General features: G+C 36.3%; 2 protein-coding genes across 5 annotated transcripts; both read right to left on the bottom strand.

Moving 5' to 3' along the window:
- Positions 1–335: 335 nt before the first annotated feature.
- On the bottom strand, positions 336–12896 carry LOC111444058 (26S proteasome regulatory subunit RPN13). 3 transcript variants are annotated; one of them, XM_023081984.1, is made up of 14 exons: positions 12762–12896; positions 12445–12524; positions 6782–6874; positions 5540–5599; positions 4830–4868; positions 4257–4331; positions 4095–4161; positions 3519–3600; positions 2573–2637; positions 2454–2480; positions 1234–1328; positions 1086–1163; positions 935–989; positions 336–663 (listed from the first exon to the last, which is right to left on the bottom strand). In XM_023081984.1, exons 2-14 carry the CDS (start codon positions 12481–12483, stop codon positions 539–541), a joined length of 900 nt encoding a protein of 299 aa, XP_022937752.1. In that variant the 5' UTR covers positions 12484–12524; positions 12762–12896; the 3' UTR covers positions 336–538. The 3 variants fall into 3 exon arrangements, with proteins under 3 accessions (XP_022937752.1, XP_022937753.1, XP_022937754.1); XM_023081985.1 differs by having other exon boundaries at positions 2454–2477; XM_023081986.1 differs by lacking the exon at positions 12762–12896 and adding an exon at positions 7257–7326.
- A 6534-nt stretch (positions 12897–19430) lies between these two features.
- Positions 19431–23766, bottom strand: LOC111444057 (codeine O-demethylase-like). 2 transcript variants are annotated; one of them, XM_023081983.1, is made up of 5 exons: positions 23264–23766; positions 22807–23060; positions 21621–21948; positions 19961–20218; positions 19431–19536 (listed from the first exon to the last, which is right to left on the bottom strand). In XM_023081983.1, exons 1-4 carry the CDS (start codon positions 23489–23491, stop codon positions 19982–19984), a joined length of 1047 nt encoding a protein of 348 aa, XP_022937751.1. In that variant the 5' UTR covers positions 23492–23766; the 3' UTR covers positions 19431–19536; positions 19961–19981. The 2 variants fall into 2 exon arrangements, with proteins under 2 accessions (XP_022937751.1, XP_022937750.1); XM_023081982.1 differs by lacking the exon at positions 19431–19536 and having other exon boundaries at positions 19807–20218; positions 23264–23765.
- Positions 23767–24950: the final 1184 nt, after the last annotated feature.

Here is a 24950-nt window from a genome sequence, read left to right as displayed (position 1 = left end):
GAAAAGGGATTGGAACGGACATGCAACCGTGTACAACATGTCCTAGACAAGCAAAACCAGGATATCTATCATGCAGTCATAAACAGCACGCCTTGGACAAGCATGACCGTGACACCCTCCCCCACTCAATTGGTTGACGTCTCTGTCAATCAACTCGACCAAGCAAGCAAAACTGAAACATCTGTCATGCAGTCGTAGGCAACATACTTTGGACAAACATAACCTTGACATCTCTATTTATTTAACTTCATACTAAGATAAAGAAATAAGAAAAATATGACATGAGGTTCGATTTGAAGGGGAAAAAAAAAAAGATAAACTCAAAACTTTAGAGATTAAGAATATGAAACTAAGATTATTGTCACGTATCATATATAAGATTCCAATTTTGTGTTCTTCAAAAGGAGATCTAAGTTCCTCTGTGTTAAGTGTATATAAGAAAGTACAGAAACTGTCAAAACAACCTTTTTCTGTGCCAATAATAAACAATGAGAATGGTAACCCATAAGCAAACACAGAATCCCAATATCTTCCTACTCTATGATTCATCCATGAGGTTAGATTCAGATCTTACATCCTTCTCATCTTGCCCCGCCTCAGAACTCGACATTTTCGAAACAGAATCCTCGAGCGCCTCGAGAAAAGACAACACCGTAAATTTATCTGCAAGAAATTAGAGAATCGTTTAAGTATCACAACTTTTTAGAAGAGCTAGAAAAGGATCTTCACAACCGAAATATTGAGATCCTCGTGTTATGGTCACAGCCCCCCACGACCAACTCAAACCAACAAGGTCATGTTCGATAACCATTTGGTTTTGAAAAATTGTGTTCGTTTTTTCAACATTACCATGAGTTTCATTTTTTCTTTAGAAAACACTTAACATGACATTTATTGAAAAAACTTGAGGCCTTTCGAAGCACAATCTACTTACATTTGCTCGGGTCTATCCCGAACTGAGACAAATCTATCTGTCCAGTCCGAAGAACCTACAAAAACATCAACACCAACAAAATGGGGTAAAGATTGTCAAATTTGATCGCCAATTTATCATTTGAAACGAAATCCGGGGTTTAGATTCGTACGTAAGTAAACGAATCTACTTGTTGACGGAAAGGTGGGCTTTGTAACAGTTCCAAGATATCCTCAGGAGACCATGGACCCTGCAATCAGAATATAATTGAATAATGAATAAAAGTATAACAAAGGATCAAATAACAAAGTGGTGTATACCTCTGGTAAATACGATGCTAAACTCTGTTCCAATGGCAATGTTTCCAACAATGGCATTATCAGATCAGGCTTCAATAAATCTCCTAATCCAAAACCTACATCCATAGTCACGGAAGTTCAACATAAATCTAGGGAAACAGAGTACACAAGAAAAGTAGAGAGTTAAGGCAACTTTCTAACGTAGAGCCAAGGTTCTCTGGTGGAAGTTGAATGCCATTAGATGCATTCAGGAGACTTGGCGGAAACAAGGAGAAAATTTCCTAAGGTGTGGGTAGGAATAATAATATGAATTGAATTGAGTTTTTATGTCTACTATAACACCCAAGCCCAAGCTCACCGCTAGCAGATATTGTCCTCTTTGGGCTTTCTCTTTCGAGCTTCCCCTCAAAGGTTTTTAAAACGCATCTGCTAGGGAGGTTTTCACACCCTTATAAAGAAAGCTTCGTTTGCCTCCCCAACCGATGTGGGATCTCATAATTTACCCCCCCTCCCCTTCGGAGCCTAGCGTCCTCCATGACACTCGTTCCCTTCTCCAATTGATATGGGACCCCAATCCACCCCCTTCGGGGCCCAGCGTCCTTGTTGGCAAACCGCCTCTTGTCCACCCCCCTTTGAGGCTCAGCCTCCTCGTTGGCACATCGCCCGGTGTCTGGCTCTGATACCACCATTTGTAACAGCCCAAGTCCATTGCTAGCAGATATTGTCTTCTTTGGGCTTTCCCTTTCGGGCTTCTCCTCAAGGTTTTTAAAACGCGTTTGCTAAAGAGAAGTTTCCACACCACCTTAAATGCTTTGTTCGCCTCCCCAACCATGGCAGCTACATTGTGGTCATCATTATTTATTATTTTTTCCTTCCTTCCTAAGGAGGAGGAATTTGAACCTACACCCTTTAGGAGAAGTTGAGATGCCTTAACTACTAATCTTAGGTTGGCTCATTTGTGGTTCACCTATAGACACTTTTGTAGTTTTGAGTCTCTTTTGACCATTATATGATTTATACCAATGGATAGGATCCCCTATAATTTGGTATCCTTGAGTCGTGAAAATTTTATTTATTAATGAGATAGTTTTAGGATCTAGACAAAAAAATTGGTTGAATATCTATATATATATATATATATATATATATATATCTGCATAGGGGAAGAATTCTTCAAGATAAGTGCTACCACGTAAACATGATACAAGAAATGTAAAGAAATTCTAAATGCAACTTATTACCTGCATCTGGATCAACATCAATGTCTGCAGAGTTCAAAACCAGCACAAAATTATAAGAGTTTGGAGTGATCAAAAGGAAAAAAGGGCATCAGAACATGTTTGAGGGTAGAATCGTGTACCAGAAGACTCAATGTTGCTTAAAATTCTTTGCAGGTCTTCCAACTTCACTGGCCGTAGTGAGGAGCTTCAATGTCATGACATTAAAATTAATTGTCAAAAGTTTTAGCTAATGAGAAAGAAAACCAACCAAAAGACGAGAAAATATTCCAATGAAGTATATACAGTAGGGGAACTTTCATACAACACATCCCAAAATTCTAATCAAACGTAGCCCTACACTCTCAAGGCTCAAAAAATAGGGTTTAATTTGCTCCAACTAATCAAGAAATACTGTTTCTAATACTTTTTTTATTTTTTATGAAAAGTCGACTTTTCATACTGGAAAAATGCAAGAATATAAAGGTATAAAAAAATCAGCCCCACAAAAGAAAACACACTTAGACTAAGAAGGAGCTCCAATCTAACAAAATGAGACTTAGGAATAATTAAAAAACTCCTCAACATCAAAGCCCAAAGAGAACATTTAACCTAACAAAGTCCATATAATGAATGCGCTTCATTAATACTTCTTCCTAAAGTGCTTAAAGAAAAAGTATTCTACTAAAAAACACAACTCTTAAAAGTCAAACGCAGTCTTCTTCCACAAAAGAGATCTTTCCACCCAGTAATCATTAGAAATTACATTTCAATTGAATCCCTAAATATCAGAGATCAGATGACCCTTTTCCCATAATTAGAAATCTATCTCTATCAATTTAAAAAAAAAAAATGAATTTTTTGATCATTCAAATAGGTTGGCATTACCACCGTTATTTGAAGAATCAAAAGGATCATTAAAGAAAAGCGGGTCTTTGCTATACTTCAAAGGGATATTTTTTTTCAACTATGTCATGCTTGAAAAGTGCAGCCAGGGATAGTACCACCCAAATAAAACCCATTTGAAGCCTCAATAGAGTTTCAAAAAGAATTAATCAAACCAGAAACAGAGGCAGATCAATTTTATACCTTGATGGGATATTTTCTTCGACTGTGCCTTCTGAAACTTGCAGAGGAGTGGAAGCAACAGATTGTTCTTCCTCAAGGAACTCTGAGAAACAAAAACAAAGATGGAAGTAAAGGGGTGGGCCAACATATGCAGCTCGTCCGGGATCTTGTGCAGTCAAAACCGAACAATTCAATCCAGCACACATGCTATTAAATTTCCATTATGGATGAACTTCATTCTAAAGAAATTATTACGCCATATTTTAATGTCGGCATTAATATTTGACTCTCGATATGCAATGAGGACGCCAGTCAATGAGACAATTTCCAAAATATACTTATGTGGTTTCTTTATCCGTTTTTCAGGTTTATTTTGGTTCGTATACCTTAACAATAATCGTAAAAGATAAAGACACTTTGGACACAGTAAATTAAGTGGTAGAACATTCAGTATATGAGCGTGTCTTGTGTGAATGTATGCATGCCACAGAAAACCACAAATACTAGCCTGCACTTGACCCAGTATAACTGGTTAACAATTTATTATGCAAGCTTTAATCAGCAGATAGTCAAACAACTACAATAATTAGGACGTACCCAGTGGCCGATTAATGTAATCATTAACGGAGATACACAACTGCTGGTCATCTTCAGCTTTGGGCTCCTAGTTACAGTTTATCTAACGTTGGTCAGAATGGCAAAAAATAGTAGAATATAAGTCAATTCTCTCAAAGGATAAAAAGTAATCACAGATCAGACCTGCATCCAAAAGAAGAATTTCCTGTCATCTGTTTTAAACTTCAATAAGTAAACTCTTCCTGACGCTTGATTAACCTGAAGCAGAGAAAAACTACAAGTTTAACCTTGGAGCCAAATAAGATTGAAAATTTTGTTTGGTCATTGTGTTCTCTAGAAATCTCAATGCTAACTAACAAGTGGATTCAAAGATACCCCACCTAGTTCAATCAGTGCATGTGTGTTTGTTTATAACAATGAAAATATTGATCGCCTCTCTGCTCAATGCTTGCAACCATAGAAGTGGGAGACTAGTTGTTTGAACTTTTCAGCATAAATGTTAGGACAAAGTTCATTATAGGAGTGTTCTCGGAGGTCTTTGAGGAGACTAGAGGGATGGAAGAAATTTTAATATATCCCTCTGTGTATCTAACTGCAGACAAGGATGGTAATTTTCTTTGTTCACAGTTATTGCTTGATTGGAAGCCACTCTTACTGCCCCTTTCCCCCTTTATATAGATCTTTCTATTTCTTCGCTACGAGTACTTCTTTAAGAAAATAAAAAAATAAAAAAGAGAGAGAGAGAGTATTACACACCTTCTCAAAAACTGCTTCATCAGGAAAAACAATCTGGTCCTTTGATACCTTGTATTAAGGAAAATAAAAAAATATCTAGCTAGCAAACTGGTAACAACAGAAAAAAGTCATAGCTGAGGAATAGAGAAGAGTGCAATGCAATGATATAATGAATATGATCTTATTACTCTGCGCCAGCCTTATGTTTGGAAAGAAGAATACACCGTCCATTGACACATCAACTTTAATAAATATACTAATAAAGAGTGATGATGCTGTCAACAGTAAACAAAAACCATCAGTGCAACAGAATGTAACAACCAGTCCATGACAGAACGCACAAAAAAAAAAAAATTAATATATTACGAAATTAAATTAAACTCAGAAATCATTTCCACTGCTTGCAGAAAGAGTCACAGCCGAATATCCACTTACATTAATAAGAGTTCGTTCCTAATAATGGGCCAGTTTAGTTCATCGTCTTTCTATAACATTCAACTATGATATATAAAAAATCATAATATTTCATCGTGAAGTATGAAGCTTTTCAGATTGTCTTTTATCTTTTGTCCTTTTCTCTAGTGGGGGTAAGCCTTCAAAGTCAAGTGAATCAAATATTAGGATGAAAACCACACATTCTTAATTTAATAATCAACGGAAATAGTCTACAGAAAGGTATATGCATTAACCAAACACGAAGAATTGACAATTGACACAAGTGATCAGGATACATCTTCAATGACATTTTGCGTTCGGTCAAGCCACTGAAAGTGCAGCAATCCCTCCTCACCCTGACATAGAAAAGATAACACAGGGTTCAAAGAGAGAAATTAGTTTTAACTGGTGGAGGTTTAGGTTCAACTAGAAGGTGTAACTTAACAGATCGACTATTGTATAACAAGGGGGAAAAGCTATTCTTACAAGTATGCTTCTACCTCCCCTTCCCTATTCTTTTTTCTCTTTAGAGAGAAAACCATCTTTCTTTAAATTTAGGGGGCGGAATGTCAACAAAAACAAAGGGCAAACCAACGGAAGGAAACAAAAAGAAAACAATTACCTAAAAAATAAGGATCCCAACTGACAGTCACATAAATTACAAGAAAAAAGGTTCTGAATTCTGAAATCAAAGAGATGCATTAAGATGCACCAAACCCGTCTTCTTACAATGCATCTAAACTTGAAAAAGTTTGTCAACTTCTTCCCAACCATATAAACCACAAACTATAAAAACGTAGGCTTGCCACAATAAGCAAAATATTCAATAAAAACAAATGTCCTTAATCTAAAAATGGCAGACTCAAGGTGATCTCCTCTATCAAATAACAAAGAATTGATACCTGAACCAAATACAAACCAAAAGTCTATTACAAACAACCTTGGTAGCAAAAGACGTGGATCAAATCATAGAAAGTCTTAGGACTTGATCCTCCCAAAGAGACGAGGAGCCATGAAAATTACCAAAAATTTTTTGAAATTTTTTACTTAGATATTCATGAGTGTTCAGACCAACTTGCCCACACCTTGACTATTCTTATGGGATAACCACTTGACCCTACTACATTTGGTTGCCAAGTTAATTGTCATGATATTAAATCTTAAGTTGGTGGCCGCCACAGCTTGAACCTATTTCCTATATACCTTTATTATTTACCTGACCCTCTATGACCACCAAGTTAACCCACGTTTGAAAAGGCGACCAGTAAATAAGTGCTCTGGACAATGCTGGAATGAAAAGAGATGCACACTTCAAGATTAAAGATGTCCAACAGACACAGCAGCCTTTGCATGAACAAGCAGTGGGAAAAGAGGTGATTATGCATTCTATGTCATCAAGATAGAGAGCAGCAACTTAAATTTTTGAATGAGGATCTCTCTTTTGAGTAATATACATTTTGCTAATGCCGCTACGAGGATATTCCACAATTAACACATAACAAAAAGATTTATGTAAACATGTAAAAATTCAAACTCACCCTTCCAATACGAACAAGTCCTTTACGTGTATCAGGCATAACCCTTTTTCCTTCAAAACACATTTTTCCAGCACGAAATTCCAAAAGTATTTCCTGCCACAAGAATCAGTTAGTTTGAAACAAATAAAATGTTGGCTCAAAATAAAGAATATGACAATATAAATATATATAAGTCTAATAGACTGTATCCAGAATCATTGTATTATATTTCCAAGAGAGGGTATTAATCCAAGCTATGATGTGAGCAATTTTCTTTTTTTCGTCCCATTCCTTCGTCCTTCCTTTCTTCCTTTCTTTCTTTCTTTCTTTCTTCTTCTACTTCTTTTTATGGAGACACTTCTTATCGAAAGAGAAGGTATAAAGTTACTCTAGTCAATTGGAGTTTAAAAAAACATGCAAGTTTGAATTAATTAAAAAGGGGGAATAATTTTTTTAAAGAAAAGGAAAGGAAAAGAGAATACCAACACTTACTAACCCCTAAACTTGTTCAAAAAATCCTATTGTTCCTTCCAATATTCAATCCTCACGTCACAACAATGCCTTAACTGCATTCAACAAAGCACCTTCAGTTTCCCTTCAAACCATTTTTTAATAAGAAACAGTAAAGGCATAAATCCCAAAGAAAGGCTAGTACAGCCTAGGGGTTAAGGGCAGAGAGAAACCCCTCACAAAAACTACATCATAAGAGCCGCCAGTCATATGTGATCCTCAACAAACTATAATTACAAATAATTTTCTGTGTAGTGTAATCCACCAAGAGGACGTATTTTGTACATGAGTACGAAGAAAATCATAACATAAGAGCTTATCTTCGAAGGTTCTAGCATTTCTTCCTTTCCACAAGTGCAATAATAGTGGTCTGAAGGCACAGCTACCGACTACCTTTGTTTTCCTTTGCAAATTCCAAGCATTTAGGCCTTCCATGAGACAATCATCCACTTTTTGAGCGAGGTCAAAGGATATTCCCAGCAGCCCAACTAGGTAATTCTATGACAGATACGCAAAATCACAATGAAGGAAAAGATGATCAATACACTCGCCATCCTTTAACCATAAGGGACCAATCTCTACACTTCCTTTGCAGTCAGTCATCCGTATTTAGACTTCTAAAAGCCAAGGACCAAAGAAAGATCATAATTTTCTTCAAACTTTTGTGTCTCCAAAATCAAGCTAGTCAAGGCTGTATTGTCCATAGAAGAATTACGGAAGAGCTTTTGAAAGGCCAGTTTGCTTGAGAACTTTCCCGATCCCTCCATGGTCCAAAGTATTCAATCAACATCATTCCCCAATCACACCGAGTTTAGCTTTTGTATCAGGACTACCCATCTGTTTAATTCTCTATCGAGGAAACCTCTCCTAATGCCTAGGTTTCAAGCTTGATTCTCCCTGTCCCAACAATCAAAGTTTTTTTTTTATTTGACATTGCATAGAGGTCGGGAATACTAACCCTCAAAGGAACTTGGTCGATCCACGCATCTTCCCAAAAATTAAATCTATCTCCACGCAAGAATTTAGAAATAGTAACATTAGCTGCCTCATGCCAAACCCATGACAAGCCTCTATCAAATGATATACTAAACATCTTCGTAACAGTCTTTCTATCCCTAATTGTTAACCAGACTTCCTTCATAAGGGCCATGTTTGAAGCTTAAGGGGTATTAAATAGATAATCAACTATATCAGTAGAGGACAAGTATTCCATCCTAACATCTACCAACTCAGATATCACCGAAAGTACTCAATGGGCTTTCTTCCAATTTCGTGTCGTAAAGATCTCTCTTTCCACAAAATTCCATTGGAAGAGTAAACCCATCTCAAGTCTCCTCGATAATAATATCTTTCTCCAGTACAAGGTCCCCCACTATTGCTTGTTCTAATTTGAGAGAGGAAAAAAACTCATATGGCCTTTCAACGTCCAACTTATTCAGTAAAATGTTAGCCAAGGAACATGAGCAATCCCCTCGTTTTCCCACTTTCACAAGCCTAGCAAGGTAGCTAATTCTATAGAGAAACTTTTCAGCCATTGCTTTTGTAGGGAAGCAAAGTTAAATAGCATTGCCCATTTGGATAATTAGCCAAGACCAAGAATCAATCCCCCTTGGACTATGATGGGGTGGGCATCAGTAACATCGACAAAGGAATTTTTCTTCTTGCTCAACAAATTTGGATACTTTACCCTTGAAAAAGATTGTATATACCACCTTGGCCATAGGAGAAGTGATAAGGATCATGGTGTTTCAAATGTTCCAACTAGACCTATTACACGATTCAAGGCCAACAAGATTCAACAAGTATTCATTCTTCATCTACAAAATTGGATAGACTCGGTTCAACCATTATTTCATGTATTACAAGCTGATTGGATTGATGAAGGACGATTTCGAGCTTCAAAAGTGAATATTTGCACGGTTGAAGTAGCAGAAGTAGCAGATGAAGTTGTTATGAATTGCACTTGATTGATAAGTGGTTAGAAAACTTTATTTATTATTTTTAATTTCATAATTCCTGGTAGAAAAGGGTGGGGGAAATTACTTATCAAAGTGACTCTTTTGTGGAGATTTAAAAGGGTGTGGGAGTAAATTATGGCCATTAACTTCTTTAGTGGGCATTTGAAAAGTTGAAAGTTTGTTTTCTAGAGAGACTATAAATACCCACAAATTACTATGTAAAAGACAGATTTTAATGAATGAAATTTAGCTCTCAAGTCAAGACTTTCACCCTTAGAAAGTTGAGCATCATTTTTTCCATTTCTAAGTTTCAAACAATTCTTGTGATAGATTGCATTCGAGTCATTCAATCAAACCTTGATCAAGTTTGATTGTGGAGTGACTCAATTTAGAACAAGATTTCAAGTCTTGCTTCTAAATCTTTGATCTTAAGAGGTAATCTAATTCTAGCCTTATCTCTTGGTCGATCCAAATTTTGTATAAGGAGATATTAATTTCTTTGATTCAAGCTTTTATTGAAGCAAGAACTGTAAAAAAAAAAAAGGGAAAGAAAGAAGAAAAGAATCAAACTCCTTTCTTGTTTCTTTACAATTAAAAAAGGAAAATGACCCAAATGGCCAAATGGGAAAACGGGAAAAGTTCGTAAAGGTTTTGAATAATGCCTCTGCTTCTTCTTCATTTACTCTGCCACGGTCTTTCTTTCTTTCTTATTCTGACCAGAGGAGGATGATTGAGCTCTCATGACTTCTCTGCAAATCTCGTTTTCAAAATCCACAAAAATAAATTCATTCAAAAACCCTTCTCTTTCTCCTCCTCCTCCTCTCTTCTCTCTCAATAAAATAAAGCTCCTTAACCATTCTCTCTCTCTCTCTCTCTCTCTCTCTCTCTCTCTCTCTCTATCTGTGCTGAGTGAGAACGCCATCCACTCCCATTTTCAGTCCTATAACCCTAACCCTCATCCCAATGATCCAAGCTTTTGTTGAAGCAAGAACCCATGAATCAAAGAAATTAACACCTCCTTATACAAAATTCAAATCAACTAAGAGATAAGACTAGAATTAAATTACTAAGATCAAAGATCTAGAAGCAAGATTTGGAATCTTGTTCTAAATTGAGTCACTCCACAATCGAACTTGATCGAGGTTTGATTGAATGGCGCAGATGCAATCTACCACAATTATTGTTTGAAACTTAGAAAGGGCAAAAATGATACTCTAAATTTATAAGGGCGAAAGTCTTGACTTGAGAGATAAATTTCATTCATAAAAAATCGGCCTTTTACATAGTCACTTGTGGTATTTATAGTCTCTCCACACAAGAAAATTTCAACTCTTCAAATGCCCACTAAAGAAGCTAGTGGGCATAATTTACTCCCACTCCCTTTTGAATCTCCACAAAATAAAAGAATCACATTGACAAGTAACTTCTCCCACCCTTTTGCTCGCTACAATAAATTATGAAATTAAAACTACAATAAATTATGAAATTAAAAATAATAAATAAAGTTTTCTAACGACTTGCCAATCAAGTGCAATTTATAGCAACTTCATCCGCTACTTTAATCGTGCAAATATTCACTTCCGAAGCTCCAAATTGTCCTTCCTCAATCGAATCAGCTTGTAACACATGAAATAATGGTTGAACCGAGCCTATCCAATTTCGTAGATCAAGAATGCATGCTTGTTGAATCTTCTTGGCCTTGGATTGTGTATAGGTCCACTTGGACATTTGAAACACCAGGATCTACTTATCAAGAAGGCAACAAATTTCAATTGTATAAGGATCCTAAGCTTTGTCTTGAACACTCTCTTCTCTGTTTTTTCCTCTTTACTCTCGTACATTTCTAAAAAAAACATCTAGTTTGCAGCGTGTCTTGGTTTGGTTCTCAAGCTGAAACAACTTCTTACGACTTTCAATTTCATAGGCCCACATCCTTGATCGAGAAATTGAGAAATTAGCTTCTCTTTATTTGTTTCATCAAGTAGCTATTTCCCTTCCCCTCGTACAAAGACCCACATTTATGGTCCCTTGAGCCATGTGGATCCTCTTCTTGCAAGGCTTTTCTTCTCCACTTAGCCTCCTCGTTTTACCCCCTCCTTGTCTCATTCTTTCTTCTCCTCCTAGTGGAAACTCAAAATCCCAAAAAAAAAAAAAAAAAAAGGTTTTCACTTGGTTAGTTGCATTGGGAAAGGGTTAATAAACATTGATGTCTTGTTGATAGACTCCTCTCATCTTTTACGCCTTTTTTTTTTTCTTTTTTTGACCGAAACAGTTTTAGGACCAAATTGATGCCTTCTTTTTTAGTATGATTACAAGGATCTAAATCATTCTCTAAATTCATTTGTTGGTATACCTTTTTTCCACCCAATATGGAAGTGTCTTTGGAAGGGTTTCAATTTGGCCTAAGCAAATAGGCTAATCATTTTGGAGGCACAAAAGGAGGCTGTCTTTCAGCTCCATTTTAAAGAAATGGGTCATGATCTGTAGCGGGCTAATTCCTTTGCAATTTTATGGTTCGTCTGACTAGGAAGGTATGGGAGAATGTTTTTGGGGAGAGGTAGTTCATGGGAAGACGTACAAAATTTGGAAGGACCTAAAGAATTCACAGCTATCCTTTGTTGTGATTGTTGTTCTCCACATTTTGAGTGAGCCCTTCTTTTATGTGGGTTGGTTATTTTACTTTGTTTTTTCATCTTCCTAACAAAACCCTTATGAAGAAGAGTAACTACAACAGAATATTATACCACAAGCTAAAACTTCACTATAAAAATACAACTTTATGATAATAGTGAGAGTCCTTGAGCCGCCCAGAACATGCTTTCCCTAACGCCACCAAAATTCCTTGATAGGAATTACTTCACAGGGGTTTTCTTGCAAGTACATCGTTTATGGCGTTTAATTTCTTGGGGACTCGAACTCCCACTGTTTTTTTTTTCATTTTTTGCAGCGTCTGTTCCATCAATTACCTCAATAAAGACGTTTTCGATCAAAGTGGTTAATAGAGAAAAATTAGCTCCAATGATCAAACCGGAACTTTTTGTATAAAACTCAAACATGCAGCGGGATAACATAGTACATAGATTCCCTGCACAATCTCTCTCCACTTCCCTACCTCCCGCCCCTCCCAGCTATAGACTCGCAAAATGAATCAATGTATAGATAGCAATACGTAGGTAAACAGAACAATACAGCGGCTAAGAAGCCTACACAATTTACCTGCATTACCGGAACGGCCTCCGTAGACGACGAGTCCATATCTTCACTTAGTCGATTCACCTTCCAACAGAGCAAGAAAACTACCACAAAGCAAAAGAAAAAGAGGGAGAAGCATCAAAACGAGTAATCCGATCAAGAAAACACACAAAACCAATAGAGTTTCCCGAAACGAAACTACACATATCGAATCAACTAAACCTCGCGGGTATTAGAATACTTGAAAACCCTTTCGGGAGTTGGAATCAAAGATTGGCATCAAGAATAGTGAAAAGAACGATTGAGCACAGATGGAAGAAGATGAATTATGCGGCGCATACCAGGAAATCGATTCAGAGAGTTGTGGGAAAATGGGAATCCGAAGCGAAGAGGAGAAAAGCACTGAAATTGCAGAGGGAGCCTTTCCTTCTTTTTTTGATATGCGGAGCCGAAAGCCGCGGTGTTTTCTCCTCTGTATTATAAATTTACACACAAAATATATATATATATATATATATATATATCACGATCTACATTTTTTACCGGCTTGATTTTGAAACGCTCATGACCAACCTTAAGGGAATTAAGCCCATATATATTTTTCGCCCGGCTTTGTCTTCCTCGTACTTAGGCGAGGTTTGTCTTCGCTAATCGAACATCGCTTGTGCGGAATCTATGCTTGTTCAACCACACACGCCGCCTTTGCGTTGTGTGCATGTTCAATCGTCTACGACACATCCGACTTGCCTCTACACTAGGTCAAGTCATTCGGCTCGACCTTGTCTTTGCTCGAGATCAAGGTCTCTCAATGCAACGTCGCATCTCATCTAGTCATCTTGATCCCTATCGACATGGTCCATATGTCTTGACGTCATCCCAAGTCTCGAGATATCGTCAGCCATCACAACTCGTTTGGTCATGCCAATGAGAACGGGCTCGTGGGTCGCTCATCTCATCAAGACATCCCAAACATCCATCCATCTGGGTTCTATCGAGGCATCGACCCTCTCTTACTCATGTCGTGTCATTTGCAGATACTGTGCCAAATAGCGTGTATATGTAGCAACCTCCAACACGCGGGTTGGAGCACAATACCGGCACACTCGTGCCGCCCAGTACTGTCCTTCAAAAACCCATTTCAAAAGAATTTGCTCGAGACACATCTCGGTACGCTCGCCCACACTGTGACACACGTATGTGCCACAGGGTAGCTCACTTAAGACACAGGACCCCGGGCTATCGAGATTAATTTTAATTTATCCTTAAAAAATTAGAGATTTTCATATATATATATAATATATATAAAAGAATCCCTATTTTTTTTTAAGGATAAATTAGAATTTATGAGAGTCGATTATAAATTTGTTCTGTCGTAACATATGTCAGCCCGAGCATATTTTAATATAACTTTCTTTTAATAGTGTTTAATTAGCTTTTAATGAAAAAAAATCTCGAACAGGTGGCTTCTTTGTTTCCGCCTATGATCCTTCCCAACTTTTGGGATGCTCGATGATCGAATACAAGCTTCTCGATTTATAAAGACAAAATAGAGGGTTGATGTCAATAGTTCGTCGCGAACAAATAACTCATTTAACCGAGATCACTAATGTAATAGAAAATAACTATTTTGTTTATGTTTTTTTTCCAATTTTATTGCGATTATCAAAATTGAAAAGGGTTTTTGGAAAAAAAAAATCTTAAAGTTAAATTTTATACCTAAAATTTAATCACTATTCATTAATTTAATATTATCGAGAATTTAGAAGAACGTCGGCGTGAGTTTAACTTAATCTTAGTGGTAATTATTGTTTACAGCTTCTTTTGCCGTTGAAAGTTCAAATGTTCATATCTTATATGGATTGTATCGAATAAAAAAATTATTAATTAAACTTTTTAATCAATAAAGTTTCGTTAGTGCACTCATGACAAGTTGGGATCATAAATATAATTGTAATGTGCAATTATGTCAAAAGACAATCTTACCCTTATAATTACGTATCAACCTTACGTCTCATTAATTTTTTTTATGAACTATTTGTTTATGATTCGATCATGAGCTACATCCTTCTCGGGTCAATGCAAGGGAAGGATCGTATGGACTAATCTATCTGCTCTATACGAGAATAAGTAAATTTCATCTACGGAACTTACTGTAACGATTTGAGTTTTTGGAATAAAATAAATAATTAAATGTTCTCGTGTAATCTCCCTAAGAATCGAGGGATTTTCTAGGAGACATTTATTGCCCAATAGAAACATTCTTATTTTTCGAAGTTTTCTTATTCTAAAACTCTAGAATGCCTTATTTGAAAATGTCTTGCGATTATTTTTATATTCTTATGCCCAACCTTTTACATCCCTTGAAGATGATTTTTTCTCCAAACTTCTCTCGGAACATTAGGGTTGATATTTCGGAAAAAAGATTCGAGTGGAAGTAAGATATAGACGTCGGGATCGCCGTGCTTGTGTCGAAGACTCTGCGGGACCGATGGAACTCAGCTTGGCGTGTACGTCGGGCCGACTCTGTCAATTCTTGCGACTCGACTTGACGGCTTAGTTGGTTGGCTTGGCGGCTCGACTTATCAGCTCGATATCGCTATAATATATCGATTCTTAAGTTTTCGGCCCTTCTGAAGCTGTTTATGCCCTTAGTTTTACCATCTCAGGTCGGTATGGTTCCTAACAATCAAAGACAGATTGTGTTAGGAGTTTATTTTGATAAATAACATGAGATTTAGCTAGGGTATGTTATGAAAGGTTCTTAAGTTTGAACGTTTTTAACCGTTGGAATTAGCTTGCTGTGGGTAACTTCGACCAAGACCATCAAGGTAAGTGATCTTACTATTGGAGTTAGCTTACTACGTGTTGTATGATGGTGCGTGCCCTATGGCCTCTGTATGCACCATATTTATTGTGATGACTATATGATGCATGGATTATGTGACTGTTTACGCTGTGAAAAGCTATGGATTATGTTGACTGTTATTATTTACGCTATGAAAAGTTATGGATAATGTTGACTGTTGATTGTTTATGCTATGAAAAATGGTTGATATGCTAGGATTATATGTCATGAAAAATGTTGATCGATGTCATGGATACACGTAGTATTATTAAGTCATGTCATGAGATGCTTATGCAACTAAAATGTATTTTCATGTTATGTAATATGTCATGTAATGCAAGTCATGTGAGATGCCACGTAGTGTAAGAAACGTATATGCGATGTTAGCAATGCTTATGTAATGTCATGTTAGATATGTTAAGGGACCTTATGCATTTATGTATGTCACTTGCATCGGGATAATTCCCCTTTATGTTACGGAGGAATGAAATACGATATTTATATTCGTCATGATATCATGCGGGCTCTTTTCTATTATGTGGTGTCCGGCGACGTGTAACACATTGGGGCCGACCAAGCCAGGCCCAGGGGATATTTATACGAGCCCGCCTAGTGGGTCCATGCACGCGTACATGGGCCATGAGTGAACGAGTACCACACATCCAACCCTACCCGGAATAGAAAAGCGCCCGAGGCTATGTAAAGTTTATGAAAAGTTAGGCCCCGCTCATATGTTGCGTGTTTTTGCATTCCTAACCCCAACAATGGGGTGATTTACTAAGTACTCCATAAAATACTCAAGCCACGTGTTACCTACATTTTTTAGGTAAAGACAAGGTGCCAATGTACAGTTGATGGCGGAGCTGAGAACATCATGGAAGTTGGAGAGGGAATATTTTTAGGAGTTTACATTTATTTGACTGTTTTAAGTTAGAGCATTGAATATTGTTTTATTGAGATTTATTTTGAATTCAGTTACTGAAAGTTTTATTTTCGGAGATAGGTTTGTTTTGGATTTATGAATCTTTATGAAAGATTTTGTTGTCTTTTCGAAGGTTATTTATGATGAGCTTATGCTTAATAAGTTACATATGCATGAGTGACGTCACTAATTAGGTTAAGAAAATTAGGGGCGTTACTATAACGCCTCTAATTTTCTAACCTTTAGTGACGTCACCCATGCATACATATTTCATTACGCGGAAGCTCATCATCAATAACCTTGGAAAAACACAACAGAGTCTTTCCTAAAGATTCATAAATCCAAAACAAACCTATCTCCGAACATAAAACCTTCAGTAACTGAATTCAAAATAAATCTAAATAAAACAATATTCAATGCTCTAACTTAAAACAGTCAAACAAACGTAAACTCCTAAAAATATTCCCTCTCCAATTTCCATGATGTCTTCAGCTCCGCTGTCAACCGTACATTGGCGCTTTTCCTTTACCTAAAAAATGTAGAAGCACGTGGATTAAATATTTTATGAAATATTCAGTAAGTCACCCTACTGTTGGGGTTAGAAATGCAAACACATGCAACATATGAGCGGGACCTAACTTTTCATAAACTTTACATAGCCTTGGGCGCTTTTCTATTCCGGGTAGGGATGGGTGTGTGTACTCCTTCACACATGGCCCATGTACGCGTACATGGACCCACCAAGCGGGCTCGTATATATAACTCCTGGGCATGATTTGGTCGGGCACACGTGTTACATGTCGTCGGACACCATAGAACAGAAAAGGGCCCGCATGATATCATAGTGAACATAAATATCGTAATTTATTCTTTCGTATCATAAAGGGGAAGAATCCTGATGCAAGTGACATACATATATGCATGAGGTCCCTTAACATACCTAACATGACATTAAATAAGCGTTGTCAACATCACATATGCATTTCTTACCTTACATGGCATATCACATAACGTACATTACATGGCATGTTACATAACATGAAAATACATTCCAGTTCTATAAGCACTTCATGACTCGAGAATACTACGTGTATACATGGCATCGATCAACATTTTCATGGCATATATTACTAACATATCATTCATAACTTCACATAACATAAACAATCAACAGTCAACATAATCCATACATCACATAACATAAACAATTGATAGTCAACACAATCTATACATCACATCCTCATATCACATAAATATGGTGCATGCAGGGGCCACAGGGCATGCACCATCATAATACATGTAGTAAGTAAGCTAACTCCAACAGGAAGGTCACTTACCTCGATAGCCTTAGCCGAAGTCACTCACAACAAGCTAATCCCAACGGTTAAATACGTCCTATAATAATCACATAAAAACTTAGGAACCGTTCATAACATACCCTAGCTAAATCTCATGCTATTTATCAAAATAAACTCCCGACCTAATCTGTCTTTGACGGTTAGGAACCATACTGACCTCGAATGGTAAAACTAAGGGTATAAACGGCTTCGGAAGGGCCAAAAACCTTGGAAACAATATAGTATAGTGATACCGAGCCGCCAAGCCAACCAACTAAGCCGTCGAGCCGAGTTGCAGGAATTGAAGGAGCCGGGCCGCGGGATTTGACGAAGCCGAGCCGCCGTACACGTCAATTCGAGCCGAGAACACGCGTGTGGAGCTAAGACCAAGGCTGCAGCGGGCATCCATGTTGGGCCAAAATGCACAGGGCCCACGTTCGTCCGTGGGCTGGTTCTGAGGCCGAAACCCGACTCGACTCTACGTCTTATTCGCCCGAACCCTCACAAAAACCCTAATCTGATGTGCCGTGGCTGCCGACAATACAATCCCTTCCATTTTCGACGACGGTACATGGCGTCCTCCTCCTTCGCTTCCGATGGTTTGCCTTCTTCGACGCAGCAATTCCGACATCGACGCTAACTTTCACTCAACTCTTCCTCCAAAACAGCAACACAATCAATTTCGAGAACTTGCCAAACAAGAAAACTACCCAACGAACCAACCCACACGTTTTTCCGACGAACACTCTCGATTTTTCCCATACTCTCAAACACCCTCGAAAACACAAACACGTTTGGAGAACAAAAGTCGTATTCAAGGAAGGAGAAGAGTTGAATATAGGAATATAAAATGTTATAACTTTTCCATTAAGGTAGTAACTTTCTTGTCAGAAATCGTGCATCTTTTTTCAGCGAGAATAAATGCATAGCATAATATCTTTTCATTTTGCCAGTAAAACTAAAATCTCCACATAAAATCTAAAAGAAATAAAAATGGGAATCCTTACATTTACACTTACATTCTCAACTCCATATTTAGTCAAGACCCTAAAATGCTTTCACTCATGCAGATCAAAAAACAAACCCTAACATGTAACTCAAAATCACTAAAAATTAAAATCTAGGCGTTACACATGATCCTCTTGTTAGAATATTAAATTTCTCGATAAACAGATTTATAGAGAGAGGTTAAATATATCGTCGTTTAATCCTATACAAACTCGTTGTATATGATAGCCTGACTCATTTCTTTTCGGATCAAATCATTTGTAACTATTACAAAATAGTTCATACCAATAGTGCTATTGCGATAATGATCATCCAACATGTACTCAGCCACGTACATTTTCGTTCTTCCACTTTAAAACAACATAATCATGCATATGATAATAAACCCAGATCCAAATCAGTCTAGGATTTTAGAAAGTCGAGACGTTACAGTGTACAACATAGATAACAACAATGTATGAGTTTGCGACGTGCATATTTTCATTCTTCCACTTTAAAATGACATAATCATTACATATGATACTAAACCCAAATCCAGATCGGTCTAAGGTTTTAGAAAGTCAAATCGTTATAGCATACAACAAAGATAACAATATTATCTAATAAACCCAGATCGATCTAGGGTTTTAGAAAGTCAAATCGTTACAGTGTACAACAAGAATAACAACAATGTATGAGTTTGCAACATGCATATTTTCGTTCTTCCACTTTAAAACGACATAATCATGCATATGATAATAAACCCAAATCCAAATCGATCTAGGATTTTAGAAAGACGGACGTTATAGTGTACATAGATAACAACAATGTATGAGTTTGCGACATGCATATTTCCGTTCTTTCGCTTTAAAATGACATAATCATTGCATGTGATACTGAACCCAGATCCAAGGGTTTTAGAAAGTCAGATCGTTATAGCATACAACACATATAACAACATAATCTAATAAACCCAGATTGATCTAGGGTTTTAGAAAGTCGAATCGTTACAGTGTACAACACGGATGACAACAATGTATGAGTTTGCAACGCGCATATTTTCATTCTTCCATTTTAAAACGACATAATCATGCATATGATAATAAACCCAACTCGATCTAGGGTTTCAGAAAGTCGAATCGTTACAGTGTACAACACGGATAACAACAATGTATGAGCTTGCAACGTGCATATTTTCGTTCTTCCACTTTAAAACCATGCATATGATAATAAACCCAGATCAGTCAAGGGTTTTAGAAAGTCAAGTCATTATAGTGTACAACACGGATAACAATAACAACAATGTACGAGCTTACAACGTGCATATTTTCATTCTTCCACTTCAAAACGACGTAATCATACATATGATAACAAATCCAGATCAATGTAGGGTTTTAGAAAGTCGAATCGTTAGAGTGTACCATACAGATAACAACATTATCTAACTCCGATGGATCGATCTCCATTTGTTTAGATCTTGAGAGTGTCAAGTGGTACAATACCTTTTTGATAGCATTCATAGTTGATAGCTCCATAGTTCTTGATGCTCTTGTATTTCTTAGGCCTTTCTTCATCCACCAACCCATCCACTGCCCCAATCTCCCTCTCCACCTCAGGAATGTGAAACAAAGCCACTGAAATTCTCATCTTTTCTGAGTTTGTCACTGCCCTATGCAATGGGCTCTTCAATATTCCATTGCTCATGATCTTCATGTTCATACCCATCAAATAAAATCAATCTTAGTGCGTTCGATTTCTGGTTTTTGGTTCTAAACGTGTACATGGGTTGGGTTCAGAAAAAAACTTGGACCAATCTAAAATTTCAAGTTAAGTAACTCGAAGATTGTTTCACAATCCAACCGAACTCAACCTCCTCTTTTCGAGTTGGGTTGAGTTAGGCCGAGAGAAAATTTTGGACCAGCCCAGAATTTCAGATTGATTGTATTGGTAATCCAAGTAACTCGAGATTGTTTCACAATCAAACTCAACCCAACTAGAGCTGGGTTGAGTTTGGTTGAAGAAAAACTTTGGACTAACCTAAAATTTCGAATTGGTCGGATTTCACAACCCAACTCTCTATTTCTGATTTTTTGTTCTAAACGTGTACACGAATTGGGTTGAGAGAAAATTTTGGACCAACCTAAAATTTCGAGTTAAGTAACCTGAGGATTGTTTCACAATCCAACCAAACTCAACCTTCTATTTTCGAGTTTGGTTGAGTTAGGTCGAGAGAAAATTTTGGACCCGCCCAGAATTTCGGATTGATTGTGTTGGTAATCCAAGTAACTCGAGATCGTTTCACAATCAAACTCAACCCAGTTGAGGAAAAACTTTGAACTAACCTAAAATTTTGAATTGGTCGGATTGCTAACACAAGTAATCCTAAATTATTTCACAACCCAACTCTCTATTTCTGACTTTTTGTTCTAAACGTGTACACGGGTTAGGTTGGGAGAAAATTTTGGACCAATCTAAAATTTCGAGTTAAATAACCCGAAAATTGTTTCACAATCCAACCGAACTCAACCTCCTGTTTTCGAGTTGGGTCGAGTTAGGTCGAGAGAAAATTTTGGACTAACCTAGAATTTTGAATTGATTGTGTTGGTAATCCAAGTAACTCGAGATCGTTTCACAATCAAACTCAACTCAACCCTCTTTTTGAGCTGGGCTGAGGAAAAACTTTGGACTAACCTAGAATTTAGAGTTGGTTGAATTGGTAACACAAGCCATCCTAAATTATTTCATATATCAACTCAACCCTCTATTTTTTCGTGAGATTGAATTCTCAGGTAGTTAAGAAAAATAAATTTTTAAAAAAATTATATTTATTCCCAACATTTAATCCGAGAAGAAATGTTAAACATAATTTTTTTTTACTTCTAAATTTTAAATTTTAATTTTTTTTATAATTCTTTTAAATGTACGATTTTTTTAAAAAAATGTATATTTTTTTTATGATAATGTTAATCTTTACTATACTTAACATTTTTTTAAATATTTAATTATAATAATAATTATTATTATTATTTTAATTCAATAACAATTTTAAAATTTTAGAGACTAAATTTATAATTTAACCAAATGGGACGGAAAATGAGAGAGTTTTTACCTGCATTTGGTCACCGACATTGACGACGAGAGCATGAGGAAGAACGGGCACAGTTATCCATTTCTCATCAACAAGAACTTGAAGACCTTCCATTTCTTTGTCTTGCAACAGAACTGTGAGGGCTGATCCATCTGTATGAGCCTTTACTCCGAGAACCAAATCTGGTCTTGAACATGTCGGATAGAAATTCACCCTCACGTTCATCGGCGATCGATCCCCGAGCTGGCTCGAGAAGCTATCTTCGTCGATGTTCAATGACTTGGCTATGGCTTTATACATAACTTCCATCACGAACTTCACGTTATTGACGTATTCGTTTAGGGTTTCTCTGCAAAAAGTAATGAAAATTCAAACATATAACATGTTAGGTGTAATGTCCCACATTGGTTTGGGAGGAGAACAAACCACCATTTATAAGGGTGTGGAAACCTTATCCTAGCAGATGCGTTTTAAAGCCTTGAGGGGGAAGCTCGAAAGGGAAAGCCCAAAGAGGACAATATCTGCTAGCGGTGGATTTGGGCCGTTACATTAGAAATCATGAACCCCCGCAATAGTATGATGTTGTCCACTTTGAACATAACATAAGCTCTTGTGACTTTCCTTTCGGTTACCCGAAAAGGCCTCATACTTATGGAGATGTATTCTTTATTTATTCCTCTCCTCAAACAAAGTACACCATAGAGCCTCCCCAGAGACTTATGAAGCCTTAAAACAACCTCCCATTAATCGAGACTCGACTACTTTTTTTTGGAGCCCTTGAATAAATCATTTGTTCGTCACTTGAAGATTCTATTGACATGACTAAATTAAAGACATGACTCTGAACCTCCCCTGATGCCTATGGAGCCCTCAAACAGCCTCCCCTTAATTGAAGCCCGACTCCTTCTCTGGAGCTCTCAAACAAAGTATACCCTTTGTTCTACACCTTTTGTTCGACACTTGAGTCACTTTTAACTATACCTTAGAGTCTCACAATTTTTTTGTTCGACATCTGAGGACTATATTGACATGGCTAAGTTAAGGGCATGACTCTCGTACCATGTTAGGAACCACGAACCCACTCATAGAGATGTATTCCTTACTTATAAACCCATAATCAACCCCTTAATTAGCCAACACGGGACTCCTTTTCAAACAATCCTCAATATAACATACTATATATAGCTTCAAATTAATGAAATGTTACCTAAACGCATTTGGAGTTTGAGGCCAAAGGTTCAGGTTTCTCGAGTCGTGCGGGAAGACACAAAGGAACAGACGATAGTTCCAATCAAGAACTTGCTTTTCTGAAATCACGATATCATTTCCATACCCCTCGAACTTATTATTCTCGTCAGACGGTGAATACTTTAGCTTTTCTTGTTCGGGCAATTCAAAGAACTCTTTTGCAAAGTCCCGTAATTTGTTTAGAAGCTCGATCGAAACACCGTGTCCTATTGCCTAAACAAATATAAATTCATCCACTCATTATAAAAATAAATAAAAAATCAAAAACTAACCTAAAATCATTAATTTAAGAACAAAATAGAAAATTACTATAAAATTATCGAAATAATGTATTTAAATATTTGTCAAATAGTAAAAAAATGGAAAATTAAGGGATTTTATTTATTTATTAATTCTTTTTTTAATGAAATAAAAACCTGGAAGCATCCCTCCTTGGCAAGAGCAGATCTCAGTTTTCCCAATTCAGAGTCCAAAACCTGGGGCTCCGGCGACGAAGACGGCAGAAACACACCGACGTCGATGATCGGAATCTCGCCGGCGCCACCAACCGCAGAGTCTTCGACGACGTAGGCTCGCGGCGGTTCATCGCCGTCGACGGACATTTGCAGAACATTTTTGGTCGAATCGGAAGGAGAGATCGACATTTTTTTTCTTCCGCAAAGACGACGATGATCGGAAGGGCTAGGGTTCGCAGTTCGCCGGAATCAAGGTTTTCTCCAGTCGATTATGAACTACGGTGGAGCATATTTATAGCGATTAGTGATGAAGATTAGAAGGAAATTGAGAAACAAAGACTGCAACGATCCATCCAAGAACAGCTTCAGCGGAATCGGAGTCAATGGTGAGTACGAATATTCCCCCAATAGTTAGTTTATTTTAATTTTTTTTAATTAATAATTAAAATTAATTTATTATTATTTATAATAGGGGACGAGGACAACTAATAAGAAGACGAATTAAGTTGAAAAAATATTTAAAATAATTAATAGTTATTATATATATATCAACCATTTATAAATTTACTAATTTCTTTTTCGATGTTTTAATCATCAAAATTTAATAAAAAAATTTAATTATTGTTTATGTTAATATTTTCTATCTAAATATTATCTTAAATTTTAGATGTAATGATTAAAATTATTAATTATAGTCGACTATTTCGAACAATTTCTATTTATCTCTAATTATTATAAATATTGATGATTTTTCTATAGACATTTTCATTTTGATATTAAAATTAATATTTTTATTGACGACAGTTTAACTCATGAAAAGAGACGAGTTGTTGTTTTACGAATTTTTCTAAATCATAATAATTAAAATGAAATTTTATGAAATATTGAAAAACTAAATTCAAACTATAAAAAAATTAGGGACGTATATTGATTGAGTTGAGAAATCTTTTGGATCAACACGTGACCCGAACATTCTAAATAGAGTTCACAACTCAACTTTATATTTATGGGTTGGGTTGTCGGATTGTCTATTTTATTATTATTATTTAAAAAAATTCTACTTATCTAAAATTTATATAATATTAATAACTAAAATTCTATAAAATTCACGTATCAAATATTCATAAATCACGTCACACTAATATTCGCTACAAACATTAAACATTCTAAATATTTGTAATAATTTTAAAATTAGGGTATTGTAGGGTTGGGTTATAACTTGTAATCATATTTTTTAGTAGGTCAGATTAGTCGAGTTGACCCAATCATAAAAATGTTAACTTGCAAACTAGTCCAAATTTTCAATTTTTCGAAAAGCTCAACCCAACAAAAAGAAAAAAAATCTAACTCAACTCATCCTTTTATGGTTTCGGTTAAGTAATCCAAATTGGACAAATTATCGAGTTATATGACTATAGTTGATCGACCGAAAGACTAAATAAAATCGCTCAGTTTTGAATAATTTATCTAATTTGGTTATAAAATTATAGTAGATAAATACAAATGTTTCTCAAGAAGAAACAATTATGAAACGACACATTCAGAGTCACAACAATGAAAAATTTATTAAATAAAAAAAAAATATGCATTTACAATTGCTTTTTTTTTTTTTTTTTTTTTTTTTTTTTTTTTTTTTTTTTTTTTTTTT

Source organism: Cucurbita moschata, unplaced genomic scaffold, assembly GCF_002738365.1.
Source record: "Cucurbita moschata cultivar Rifu unplaced genomic scaffold, Cmos_1.0 Cmo_Scf00006, whole genome shotgun sequence".
Classification (NCBI taxonomy): domain Eukaryota; kingdom Viridiplantae; phylum Streptophyta; class Magnoliopsida; order Cucurbitales; family Cucurbitaceae; genus Cucurbita; species Cucurbita moschata.
The sequence above is the reverse complement of the archived record's forward strand: the minus strand, read 5'-3'. Positions and strand labels throughout refer to the sequence as shown.

What these genes read in the sequence shown, in the direction of transcription:
- LOC111444057 (XM_023081983.1), bottom strand. Translation starts at nt 23,491, where the DNA reads ATGTCGATCTCTCCTTCCGATTCGACCAAAAATGTTCTGCAAATGTCC. An exon ending in CAAACTCCAAATGCGTTTAG is followed by an intron (nt 21,949 to 22,806) that starts GTAACATTTCAT and finishes TACTTTTTGCAG; the next exon opens with AGAAACCCTAAACGAATACG. An exon ending in ATGTCGGTGACCAAATGCAG is followed by an intron (nt 20,219 to 21,620) that starts GTAAAAACTCTC and finishes ATGAACATGAAG; the next exon opens with ATCATGAGCAATGGAATATT.
- LOC111444058 (XM_023081984.1), bottom strand. Translation starts at nt 12,483, where the DNA reads ATGGACTCGTCGTCTACGGAGGCCGTTCCGGTAATGCAG. An exon ending in GACTTGTTCGTATTGGAAGG is followed by an intron (nt 5,600 to 6,781) that starts GTGAGTTTGAAT and finishes TTTCTATGTCAG; the next exon opens with GGTGAGGAGGGATTGCTGCA. An exon ending in GAAGAAAATATCCCATCAAG is followed by an intron (nt 2,638 to 3,518) that starts GTATAAAATTGA and finishes ATGACATTGAAG; the next exon opens with CTCCTCACTACGGCCAGTGA.